This window comes from Theropithecus gelada, unplaced genomic scaffold (genome assembly GCF_003255815.1).
Source record: "Theropithecus gelada isolate Dixy unplaced genomic scaffold, Tgel_1.0 HiC_scaffold_15987, whole genome shotgun sequence".
Taxonomy (NCBI): domain Eukaryota; kingdom Metazoa; phylum Chordata; class Mammalia; order Primates; family Cercopithecidae; genus Theropithecus; species Theropithecus gelada.
In genome coordinates this window covers 1,682,610-1,696,206 of record NW_020257754.1, presented here as the reverse complement: position 1 = coordinate 1,696,206, position 13,597 = coordinate 1,682,610, and the positions used below count along the sequence as shown (strand labels likewise).

General features: G+C 34.5%; 1 protein-coding gene across 1 annotated transcript in view; it reads left to right on the top strand.

The window, feature by feature from the left end:
- Positions 1 to 13,597, top strand: part of LOC112617266 (A disintegrin and metalloproteinase with thrombospondin motifs 20) — a 205,199-nt gene that overhangs the window by 100,300 nt on the left and 91,302 nt on the right. Inside the window, exons 15-18 of the mRNA XM_025374005.1 lie at positions 1,965 to 2,082; positions 5,398 to 5,490; positions 8,963 to 9,135; positions 9,282 to 9,411. Of these exons, the coding sequence (XP_025229790.1) occupies positions 1,965 to 2,082; positions 5,398 to 5,490; positions 8,963 to 9,135; positions 9,282 to 9,411 (514 nt within the window). The remainder of the gene's footprint in view (positions 1 to 1,964; positions 2,083 to 5,397; positions 5,491 to 8,962; positions 9,136 to 9,281; positions 9,412 to 13,597) is intronic.

The window sequence follows — 13,597 nt, the reverse complement described above, 5'->3', positions numbered from 1 at the left end:
GCTGTTCAGAAGCTCTTAAATTTAACTAAATCTCATTTTCCAATTTTTGCTGTTGCAATTGCTTTTGGTGTCTTCATCATGAAATCTTTACCAGTTCTTATGTCCAGAATGGTATGGTCTAGGTTGTCTTCCAGGGTTTTTATAGTTTGGGGTTTTACATTGAAGTCTTTAATCCATCATGAGTTGATTTTTTTAATACAATGTAAGGAAGGTTTTCAGTTTCAATCTTTTCTGCATGTGGTTAACGATTTATCTCAGCACCATTTATTGAATAGGGAGTCCTTTTTCCATTGCTTGTTTTGATCAGCTTTGTTGAAGATCAGATGGTTGTAACTGTGTGGACTTACTTCTGGTCTCTCTATTCTGCCCCATTGGTATGCGTATCTGTTTTTGTACCAGTACCATGCTGTTTTGGTTACTGTAGCCCTGTAGTATAGTTTGAAGTTGGATAGCATGATGCCTTCAGCTTCGTTCTTTTTGGTTAGGATTGCTTTGGCTATTCAGGCTGTTTTTTTGGTTCCATATGAATTTTAAAATAGTTTTTTCTAGTTCTGTAAAGAATATCAATGGTAGTTTTATAGAAATGGCATTGGATGTATATGTTGCTTTGGGCAGTATGGACATTTTAATGACATTGATTCTTCGCATCTGTAAGCGTAGAATATTTAGAATATTTTCATTTGTTTGTGTCATCTCTATTTCTTTGAGCAGTGTTTTATAATTCTCATTGTAGAGATCTTTCACCTCCCTGGTTAGCTGTATTCCTAGGTATTTCATTCTTTTGGTGGCCATTGTGAAGGGATTGTCTTCCTTATTTGGGTCTCAAGTTGGTTATTATTGGTGTGTAGGAATGGTACTAATTTTTGTACATTGATTTTGTATCTTTCAAATTTGCTGAAGTTGTTTGTCAGGTTAAGGAGCTTTTGGGTTGAGACTGTGGAGTTTCTAGATATATAATCATGTCATCAACCAGCAGGGATTGTTTGATTTCCTCTTTTTCTATTTGGATGCCGTTTCTTTCTTTCTTTTCCCTGATTGTACTGGCCAGGACTTTCAGTACATGTTAAATAGTAGTGGTGAGAAAGTCATCCTTGTCTTGTGCCAGTTTTCAAGGGAAACTCTTCCTGCTTTTCCCCATTCAGTATAATAGCCTTTGGGGGTTTGTCATAGATCACTCTTATTATTTTGAGGTATGTTGCTTCAATGCCTACTTCATGAAGAGCTCTTAACATGAAGTGGTGTTGAATTTTATTGAAAGCGTTTTCTGCATCTGTTGAGATAATCATGTGATTTTTGTATTTTGTTCTGTTTATGTGATGAATTGCATTTGTTGATTTGTGTATGTTGAACCAACTTTGCACCTTGGGGATGAAGTCTACTTGATGGTGGTGGATAAGCTTTTGATTTGCTGCTGGATTTGGTTTGCAAGTATTTTGTTGAAGATTTTTGTATCAGTATTCATCAAGGATATTGGCCTAAAGTTTTATTTTTTTGTCGTGTGACTGCCAGGATTTGGTATCAGGATGATGCTGACCTCATAGAATGAGTTAGGGAGGAGTCCCTCCTCCTCAATTTTTAAAATAGTATCAGTAGGAATGGTACCAGCTCTTGTTTGTACACCTAGTAGAATTCAGCTGGGAATCGTGTGGTCCTGGGCTTTTTTTAGATGGTAGGCTACTTATTACTGAGTCAATTTCAGAGTTCATTATTGGTCTGTCCAGGGATTCTCTTTCTTCCACCTTCAGTCTTGGGAGGGTGTATGCGTCCAGGAGTTTATCCATTTTTTCTAGGTTTTCTAGTTCATGTGCATAGAGGTGTTCATAGTAGTCTCTGAGAGTTATTTGTATTTCTCTGGGGTCAGTGGTAAATCCCCTTTGTCATTTCTGATTATATGTATTTGGATTTTCTCTCTTTCCTTCATAATTAGTCATTCTTATAATATTGATTGTAATTGTGTCTTGAAGGCAGCTGGTTGTGATCACGTGTTAAACTCCAGTGCCAAGATAGACAAATGTGGAGTGTGTGGTGGGGACAACTCTTCATGCAAGACAATAACAGGTGTCTTCAACAGTTCTCATTATGGTAAGTTGTGTATTTGTTTCTAGTTTTCCCTTTTATTTAGTATAATAATGGAGTCTGTAAAGAATGTATAATAGTAATCCTTTGTTACTGTTTTGTCTACTCTATACCATTAGTCCAAAATGATTGTTAAGGAAAAATTTCCTAAATATAAAAAAATTAAATACTGTGTTAGACCAGATGTATCCTTGATTAATGAATTCACCTGCCCCAGGCAAATCTGATTCTTAAAAATGTATTAGGTGCATTTATTAGAGTAAATTCAGTGCTGTTTGACTGTGATGTGTGATATGTGAATAATCTTCCCATAATGAAATGCTTTCTTTCCCTATAACCTAAAATGTATATATTTGTGATTTTTTTCCAGGAAACTTGCTTTCAAATATTTTCATTATTTGAATTACTTTCTTTTTTTGGTATGACTTGGCCTGTTACACTTCTTATTAATCGTACATAGAAAATGTTGATTGAAGGTGAAGGATGAAACCATTAACTTAAATATTTTTCTGAATTAAATGTTTCAGAATTATTGCCACATTTGATTTTCCAGACAGTATCTCGATCACATATTGGCCATGATTTAATTTTTCTCCAAAAAATCATGTGAATATGTAAGATATTTTCCATTGTAATGTTTTCTGAGCAAGATTTTTTGTTTTTATGATAATAAAAGCAGATTTTTAAAACCTTTTTTGCAAATTAAATTTATTTCTTACAACCTTATTTATTCATTCATTTATTTAGAGACAGGGTGTTACTCTGTTGGCCAGGCTGGAGTACAATGGCACAATCATAGCTCATTGCAACTCTGAACTCCTGGGCTCCAGCAGTCTTTCCACCTCCTCATCCCCAGTACCTAGAACTACAGGTGCTCACCACCATGCCTAGTTAATTCGTGTGTGTGTGTAGAGATGGGTCTCAATGTGTTGCTAGGTTGGTCTAAACTCCTAGCTTCAAGGGATCCTCCCATCTCGGCCTCCCAAAGTCCTGAAATTGCAGGCATGAACCACCACACCTAGCCTTTTTTTTTTAACAAGATTTTTTTTTTTTTTTTGAGACAGTGTCTCACTCTGTCACCCAGGCTGGAGTGCAGTGGCCGGATCTCAGCTCACTGCAAGCTCCGCCTCCCGGGTTTACGCCATTCTCTTGCCTCAGCCTCTGGAGTAGCTGGGACTACAGGCCCCCACCAGTGTGCCCGGCTAATCTTTTGTATTTTTTAGTAGAGACGGGATTTCACCATGGTAGCCAGGATGGTCTTGATCTCCTGACCTCGTGATCCGCCCGTCTCAAGATATTAATTTTAATTAAATCAATTGACAAAGATTTTGAAGTATCATAATACCTAATATTGGCAAGGATGTACATAACCAGGCACTCTCAAACATTCCTGGAAGGAGTTTGTCTTTGTACCCTTTGACCCGTCAATTCCATTCACCTTTGTCTTCTGTGTTTTCTTCTACATCTTGTAGTTAAAATTGCATTGTAGATTTTTTCCAGTGTTAGCTGTCACTGTAGGATCACTGTTGCTATATTCAAGACATCAGAAAATATCTGTCAGTGAAGTGAGAGCAGTTTATCAACAAAGGCCACGCCGTGGCCACTTTATGGGTGCAGATCTTGACAAAACGATTCTCAAGTTCTAGCCTATTTTTTACAGTCTTACCGTTCAGCTTTAAATTGTGTTCACGTGTGTTCAAATTGTTACTTACTTCCATTAAAACAGTATAATTTAAAACTTAATATTTATGTTTTCATGTATGTGTAAAACAGTACATTTTATACTCTGATATTTATGAATCTCGGTTACTAGATGATTTGATATATGATTTTTCTAGTTATTTCTTGAGAGCTACACACATTTGATTCCCTTATATAATGCATGGCACATACTTATTACAGTCTGTATTTACTGAAAAATTTTTTTCCAGGATAAAGCCACATGAACCAAATTAAGATCAAATATGTAATCTTGTGAAAATTGTACTGTGCATTAATCAGTTTGCAAATAGAACAATGTGTTAAACTTATTTGCAAGGTCTGATTAGCATTTGTCACATTTCTGCCCCCTGGTGGTAGCCTTCATCTTACCACCTTTGCAATGCCTTTGGCTTGCTTTCTTGAAAAAAATATAATAAATAGTAAAGACATAAATAGTAAAAGTAGTGGGTGAGAATATTTTATAGTGAAAAGGTGGTTAATTAAAATTATTCTTGTAGGTCAATAACCTACAACCAGTATGCATATATTGTATACCGAATCACGAAACTATTTACCATCTTACACTAAAAATGTGATGCCTTAGATATAAATAAGGCTGCTCTAAAACACATGCAAGATAGTCTGACATCAGGGTTGTAAATTTAAACTCTTTTTAAACTGTCTTCTTAAGTTAATTCCGTATTTATCAAAGGTAGTGTATGAGAAAAATTACTTCTTTTACTCATTAAATAGGGGGAAATCCTAATAAATAAGGAAAAGGAAAAACTTAGAATAATATTCTTAGAGTATAACTAACTGTATATTTAAAAACCTGAGTATTTGGACAACTATGGAATGTGTTTTTAGTTTCATGAAAACGTTTTTTCTTAATATATGTTAGATAAAATGTTTCCTCTTTTGAGCAGTGCCAATGTTGCCGAATTTGGCCTCATAAAATGGAAATACTACATTCGTTTCACTTGAGTAAACTTTTTACTTTTCTCATAACAAGTTTATTAGTATTCTTGTAAAAATAATGTAAAATTTGGGGAGTAGATAAAGGGATTCCTGCTTATACTATAAACTAAAAGCTCAAGAAAAACTTGAGCTTTAAACTTTTTCTTTTTTATGATTTTTCAATAATGAAACTGAAAATTTTTATTATTTTGCTATTTACTGAGGCTGTGTGAACATATCATAGCAATGACCAATTATTTTAATATCTCCTGGACTTGTGAATTACATTTGAAATCCTCTATTTTTTTCCCAGTATAAAATACAAAAGCATTAACCAAGCTTAAAAGTGAATATGTGAACTAAGTGTCTCAGGAGCTAAAATACTAGCTTTATTCCATTCTATATCAAGAATATTAGAAGTAGGAAAAGATTAGGAAAAGTTAAGAATCTTAAACTCTGTTTCTAGACAACAACCACTTTTTCTCAATCTTCAGCAATTTGTGTAATGTACTGACTCAAAAGGAATAACCACTGTGTAATTTTGTAAAGACACAACAAAATTAGGTCTGACTATGGTATTCATATTTTTCATTCATTCAGCAGTAATAACCTCTGGGTCATCTGCTTTTTGTGAAATTTAACATATGTAAAATTATATTGCAGGTTATAATGTTGTTGTAAAGATTCCCGCAGGAGCAACAAACATTGACATTCGTCAGTACAGCTATTCTGGACAACCAGATGACAGTTACCTTGGTAAACATTTCTCATAAACAACAGCCAGTATGTGGCTCTTTGCAATTTCATGGATGTCTGTAGTTTATGTAAATTCTTGGAAGGCAACAAGAGTCCCTTTAGCAAACATGCAATTTCATTTCATACTGAGCTTAGGGCTCCCCATACATATGTTCTTAAGCAGTCCAAAATGTATTACTTAAAAAAAAACAGTGAAATTCTGAACAATAATTTGTCTTCAGTTTTTTTCTCATGTGAATAGTTTAGATAACCAGAAGTTATATTCAATTAGTTGCATGTGTATTTAGAATAAAATACTCTTCTATCATTTTGTCTAACATTAGTTATAGAATTCTTTGGGGTTAAGTGTTTTAAATAGTTTTCTTAATTTTTTTTTCTTTTTTTTTTACTATGTAGCTAAAGTATTTAAATACAGGTTTTTAAAAGCTCTTGTATTTAAAAAAGTCAGAAAAAGAACTGTGGTTTCACGTTTTTATATGTTAATGAATATAGTCACAGTATATTGTCTGTTAGCTATTTCTAAAGTATAAACTTAATTTATGTTATTTATTTTTAGAAATTAGCTTTCAGGCTTAAAGAATTTCACTTTAGACACAAATATGAAAAGGATGCTTTAAAAATCATTTCCTTCTGCCTTAGAAATATCTTAATAGTGAGTTATCTATAATTCACCAAGCTGGAGTAGGTAGATAATGGTGCAGAGCTGATATTGAGAAAGCATCTGCTGTACATTAATAAGATGTGGACTATTGACTCAAATAATTAACCTGTGTAACTGGCAATCTGAATCTATAATGAATGGCCTATTCAGGAATTGCATTTGGAACTATAAAGTCAAATGTAAAGGGAATAACTCGTTAATGGGTACAAGGTTTCCTTTTGGGGTGAACAGGTTTTGGAACTAGATAGAGGTGATGGTTGTACGTCATTGTGAATACACTAAATGCCATTGAATTGTTCATTTAACGATGGTTAATTTTGTATCAGTTTCACCTTAATAAAAAATGCAAAATATTTTATTAAAATCAAGTGTAAATAGTTAGAATTATTAGCCTTTTACATTTAGTTGGAATTCTTTTCCTCATGCTAAAAATATTACTTCAGTACATATACATAGATATATGCTACCATATTGGAAATAAATAATTTAATAGGTATCACTTAGATTCCAAATGTAGACAAATGTATCGATCTGGGATTGGATCACAGGTTCTTCTCAACTTTAAAAATTAGAAATGTTGGCCGTGCATGGTGGTTCACGCCTATAATCCCAGCACTTTGGGAGGTCAAGGCAGGCGGATTACCTGAGGTCAGGAGTTCGAGACCAGCCTGACCAACATGGCAAAACACCGTCTCTACTAAAAGTACAAAAATTAGCCGGGCATGGTGGCAGGTGCCTGTAATCCCAGCTACTTGGGAGGTTGAGGCAGGAGAATCGCTTGAATCCAGGGGGTGGAGGTTGCAGTGAGCTGATATTGTGCCATTACACTCCAGCCTGGGCAACAAGAGCAAAACTCTGTCTCAAAAAAAAAAAAAAAAAAAAGAAAGAAAAAAAAAAAGAAAGAAATGCTCACCAATAAAGTATCAGTATACTTTTTGAGAGAATTACAAATGGAAATATCAAAGTCTAGGTCGAAGTGAGTAAAATAGACGTGTGATGTCAATAGAAGGAATTTTTAAAACATTTATATTTATGAAGTTCGGTAACTAAAAGTAGTGAAATGTGTAGTTTGTTTTTTTTTTTTTCTAAGCCAGTAAGGTTTTGTTTATTTCCCTTAGGTTTAACAGAACCAATAATCCCTTAAATAGACCTAGCCACATCTGATAAAGCACAGATTCTTAAATAGAGGAATTTCTATGTCACAGACTAAATATAGAACTTTGTTTCTTCCTCACTGAATTCAGTGTAATTCATAAAGACAGTTATACTAGTCTACATATACACAGAAATACCAAATTTATTTTACAATAATCCCTTAAATATTGCTTTTTCAGAGGGGTGTTGTATTTATATTAGAAAGTTTAGCCATAGATAATTGTGTGCTTTCGGTGAGGTTTCCTGGAATGCCGAACAAATGTTTTCCGAAAAGGTTATTCTTCCACTGAAAAGTATAACTTAAGTAAAGCAAACAAAAAAGTATTTGATTAATATGGGGATTCTTGTAGTGTAAAATTTTAGATATTACACATCCTCTTGAAAATTAAAAATAAACAGCACAGTACTTTACAGTTCACACGCCTACAAACATTTTTCAAACTTGGTCTTGACTAAAAGACTGAAATAGAAATTTTTATTATTTCTATTAGGCAGTTTAGGAAACTGAGTATGAGGTTTATCCAAGATTACATAAACATTAATTGCAACAACTTAAACTTAAATCCATTGTTTTAACTCCACATTCATTTCTTTTTACTACTGCATGATTGTGGATGACATGTAATTTTATATTTAAAAAATAGCATTTCTAATACATACTATATAATTGTCTATTTGTATATATAACATATAAATAAATACACACATATACATATTCTATAGGCATATATTAATGTCTGTCACTGGGAAAAAGAGAACAAGAAGGGGACATGAACAGAGAGGGAAATAGGAGTATTATTCTGAAAAGCAGATATCCACATATGTATTAACAGGGATACAGGGCTTTTCTATGAAAGATCTAGACGTTTGTATAGAGAATGGCATAGTCATTGCATGGCCTCCTAGAATGTTGACCCTAGAGTTTTAAAGCTTTGTACCTTTTTTCTAAGATAGGCATAAATGGAATGATGCAGCAGTCTGGCTGCTCCTTCTTTCCCTACCATTGATGACCAGGATGATTGAACTAATCTGTCTGCTGGGGTCATGACTTCTTTCTGCTTTCCCACTTCTTGTTCTGAAGCTACATGCCTCATGAAAGAAGATGACCACCTGAGATATAAACGTATGGAGTGAACTTATTTTAATATCTTTGGCTGATGTGCTAAAGTTACCCAACTTATTGATAAAATCCCACATTATAGTAAAATAAAGTTTATTTCCTCAACATTAATTTACATTTGCATTCTTTAATTTCAAAAAAAGATTTGAACTTTAAAAGTTAAACAAGTCCAGGCTCAGTTGCTCACGCCTGTAATCCTAGCACTTGAGAGGCCGAGGCGGGTGGATCACTTGAGGTCAGGAGTTCGAGACCAGCCTGGCCAACATGGCGAAAACCCGTCTCTACTAAAAATACAAAAATTAGCTGGGCGTGGTGGTGCATGCCTGTAATCCCAGCTGCTAGGGAGGCTGAGGCAGGAGAATTGCTTGAACCCAAGAGGTGGAGGTTACAGTGAGCCGATATCGTGCCACTGCACTCCAGCCTGGGAGACAGAGCAAGACTCCATCTCAAAAAAAAAAAAAAAAAAGAAAAAAAAAAGTTAAACAAGTATTTTCTGTATTGTTGATTGGTGTTACTATTTCATTATTCTTTTACAGCATTATCTGACGCTGAAGGGAATTTTCTTTTCAATGGAAATTTTGTTCTAAGTAGATCAAAGAAAGAAGTCAATGTGCAAGGAACAAGAACTGTTATTGAATACAGTGGATCAAACAACTCAGTTGAAAGAATTAATAGTACTAATCGACAAGAGAAAGAACTTATTTTGCAGGTAAATTCTCAGTCATCAATAATAACACTTAAATTTAATTATATTAGTAAACTACTGGTTAAGTGCTTAACGTTATCAAATATAAAATGATATCTTAAGAATATTTTTTATGAATTAATTGTACGTTCTTTTGTATTCTTATTGAGGTGTTATGTGTGGGTAATTTATACAACCCTGATGTACGTTATTCCTTCAATATCCCTTTGGAAGAGCGGAGCGAGCTGTTCACATGGGACCCCTATGGACCATGGGAAGGCTGTACCAAAATGTGTCAAGGTACGCTGGCATTCAATAAGGGACAAAAGATTGACTGCATTCTGTCATCATTTTGTGTACTTTTGAGTCTTTGCTGCCTATGGACTCCTCCCCACTGTCCATACACATATCCCACACTGACATATAAAGGTTTTCAATCTTGTTTTCCTTTCTACTTTTTTCACTAATTCTTTCTGTTTCTTACACTTAACAGCATTATTTAATGTTACTCTTTTCACCCTTCTCTGTCTGTTACTGTTCTTTTACTTTCCCATTCTCGTTCTCTTTTTCACAGCCACAGAAAGTTTCTCTAACTTATATATATCCTGCTTCCTGGTGAAATAGCTGCGTTTTCTTCCACTCATCTCCACACAGTCTTTCTCAACAACCTGGCTTCCTCTTTTATTGTTGAGATAGCAAACATTCTTTCATCTTTTTATTTTCTTTCCCTGACCACTAGAAAGTATAATTGTGTAGATGGCATGAAAAATGGAAAGAAATAGAGTGAGAAAAGGAGCAGAGTAGGAACAGCAGGGCAATTTGTAGTAGGGGAAAAAAGTGGGAAGACTAGAGTCTGCAGTCTGTAATTATGAATATTTAATTGTGTAATATTATGTTCAATGCAGTAAGTATTTATTGAGGGAATACATTCAGATTATCCCAATTCTGCATTCAGGTTTTATTCTAGTGCTTGAAACAGGTGCATGGATATATATGTTAATTTATTAATAAAATGGTAAATACAGTACTATAGATATGCACAGTGTGGACCTCAGAAAAGGTGGAGGGAACAGTTTTTGAGGAGATTGAAGCTGATGAGAGAGAATTTTGTATAGAATGGAAGAAAAGTTTTCACGAAGAATAGAGAAACAGTTTGGGAATTAGGGCATGAGTGGGTCAGGGCAAAGGAAGCTCAGAACCATGTGGAGATGAGCTTATCATAGAAAGCACGCAGCCAGAGTCAATGACAAAAGATGGTGAGAATGTAAAGAACAGTCTACCATCTGACCTGGCGAGGTGCCAAAGGAACTGTGGTGCCCTATTCAAGAAGAGGCACAATCTTGGTCCTGCGGCATCTAGACAGTGCTTCCCAGAATGAATTCATGGGAACAATTGTTCCTGTTTTAGCAGTGTCTCATTGGAGAGATACAAGGATATGATGCGAGATAGACTGGTATAAATGCTAGAGTAGAAAACACAGAGCTTCGGTTAACATAGAAGGAAGAATTTATTTCGACAGAAAGGTCCTGCATATGCTTTTAGAAGAGAATTGGAATTTGGGAAGCTGGGATCAGCATTTCAACTTGAGTGGGTAAACTCGTCTGTGACCATGGATATAGGGAGTTAGAAGGAGAAATTCCAGCAACAGGAGAATGAAAGAACATTTTAAAATGCGGTGAACACACCAAGAATAACAAGATTCAAAATGGAAGTTTGGACAAACGTGGTGAGAGATGATTTGGGAGTCCGAAGCAGGAGAGTTCTCTTAAACAATCACGTGCAGGGGAAAAGCAACTTATTTCTTTTACCACATAGTGAACTATGATTATGTTCCCTTTTTTTGTGTAATTTTTTTAGTTTCTCTAAAGTTAAAGTTAAATTCCCTCCGTTTTGTTTATTTCTGTGTACTGAAAGTTATCGGTCCTTAAACTTTTTGTCAGAACTACACATTTGTCTTAATATTTTCAAGCATATTATAGAATCTATCAATTTGATTTTTCCTTCACTTTTTCTTTACCTCTGGCTACTGTGGCCCTCTTTTCTCTAATTTGTTCATGTTGCTTTTTAGGCTTGTTTAATGACTGTCATCTTGAGATTTCCCTTCGTTATTGTCCTGGGAATTCTCTTCAGTATTCTGTGTTAGATTCCCTATTTTCTAAATCCTATCAATCCCTCTTTTTGATTTACTTCTTTCATTGGGTGGAACATACTCCTCAGTATTTTCTTCAGAAGAAAAGTAGATTATTGAGACCTTTCATATCTGAAAATGGCATAACTATATTCTCATGCTCGATCAGTAGTTCAACTGGTATAAATAGAGATTGTTTTTCTTTAGAATTTTGAAAGCCTTGTTTTCTGGCTTGTTTTCCAATTTCCTGTGCTTGTACATGGCATGTTGTATTCTGGAAGTTTTGTGGATCCTCTCTTTAATTCTAGTGGTATGAAATTTCAGGACAATGTGCATTGATTTGGGTTTTTTTCCCATCTATTTTTCTAGGTAATTAAGATGCCATTCCAATTTAGAAATATAAATCTTTGTCTTGATAAATTTTATCATGTTCTTAGATTACTTCCTCACATTAACTTTTCTCTTTTATCTTTGGGAAACTAGTATTATTTGGGTGTTCACATTCCTAAACTGCTATTAATTTTCTAATTTATTCTCTCAATTTCATTGTTTTCTTAATGTTTCTTCTCATAACATCTTGCTTTGGTTTTATGAATGTACTGCCTTCTATCATATCTCTGACTGTATTAATCATAGTCCTTAAGTTTTCTTCTGCTCCCTCACTTACACGTGTTTCATCCTAGTTCTATTTTGTTTTTGTTTATTTTACCTTTTTCGTGTGTGTTAGAGGCTTTCCTAAAATGTCTACTGATCTTGTGCTGTTTGTTCATATTTTAAAAGTACTAACATTCTGATTGAAAGTCCTCTGTGGGTCACACAAGTTAACTAGAAGTTTCATTATAGAGTAACTTGGTCATTAAGTAGCCCTCTCTTATGTCATTGGAGAGAAGTCTCAAATGTTATTGTCAGTTGATCTTTTTTCTTGAGTTAAACAGTCCTGCAAGAGAGGAATTCTCTCATCTGCTGATTGTCATGAGGGTGCTGCGGGATAGCAGAAGTTGGCATGGTGCCAGCAGGAGATTGCGAGCTGAATGGGCTGGGATCACATCATTAAGTGTAGGGAACTTTACTTAGCCACCTTGTTTCAGCAGAGTGTGTTCCCACCTTTTCTCAGCTGTCTCTTATGCCCTCAAATTTACTTTTTCTAGAGCTATGCTGTGCAATATGGTAGCCAGTAGTCACATGTGGCTAATCTATTGAAATGTGCTATAAGTGTTAAATACATATTAAATCTGGAAGTCTTAGAATGAAAAAAGAATGTAAAATATATTATTAATAATTTTATATTGATATGTTCAAATGATCATATTTTATATATTTGGGGCTAAACATGAAGGTTACGAAAATTAATTTAGCTGGTTTTTTTTTTAACGTGACTACTAGAAAATATAAAGTTCCAGATGTGATTCACATTCTGCTGTCATTGAACAGTGCTGCTCTCAACGAGGAAGCTAGTAGTCTAACCGCTCTTTTTAAATAATTTTCAATTAATTCTTTATTATTTCAGGCCTACCCCTCACACATTCACTCTGTCAGAGGAACCTGCTATTTTCCATTCCTGGGCCTTTCTTGGGTTCTGTGTCATGAATGATTTGTTTGTGATTTACTTTCCCACTTTGCAGGCTTAGGTTTCATCTTCCTTGGTTCTGTTAAATAGTTATTTCCATCTACTTTTCATATTCAAAATTTCCTTTTCTTGCTGTTTCTTTTTTCTTTTCTTTTTTTGTTCTTTTAGGTTTGTGCCTTTTCAGAATTTCTCATAGTTATTTCAAAAGATATTTAGGAAGGAGCAGAGATAACATATATGATCATGTTTAGTTAAGTGGAAGCACAAAGTTGAACTTTGATAAAACAGAAATTTGTTCATGTCACTGACTGCTTAAACTCTTTACTGTCTCCTTATTGCAGAAAGCATAAAGTTCAAATGAGTCTGGTCAGTTATGACTGCTTCTCTTAGTTTGCTTTTGCTGTAGTTATCCTGCATGCAAACAACCACCAAATCTTAATGGCTTGGAACAATAAAGGTTTATTTATTGCTCATATCATGTTTTGGCTGCTAATTTGCTATGGCTCTACTCCAAGTTGGTATCTGTGTCCATGTTTTGTTTTGTTTTTTTCAATAGACTTTATTTTTTTAGAGAAGTTATAGGTTTACTGAAAAATTGAGTAGAAAGTACAGAAAGTTTGCATATTTATCCATCTTCCCTCTGCCATTCTCCTCCACTCTCCTCTATTATTAACATCTTGCATTAGTGTGGCACATTTGTGCAATTGATGAGCCAATTTTGATGCATTATTATTAACTAAACTCGATAGTTTACATTAGAGTTTACTATTTGTGTTGAAAATTCTCTGGGT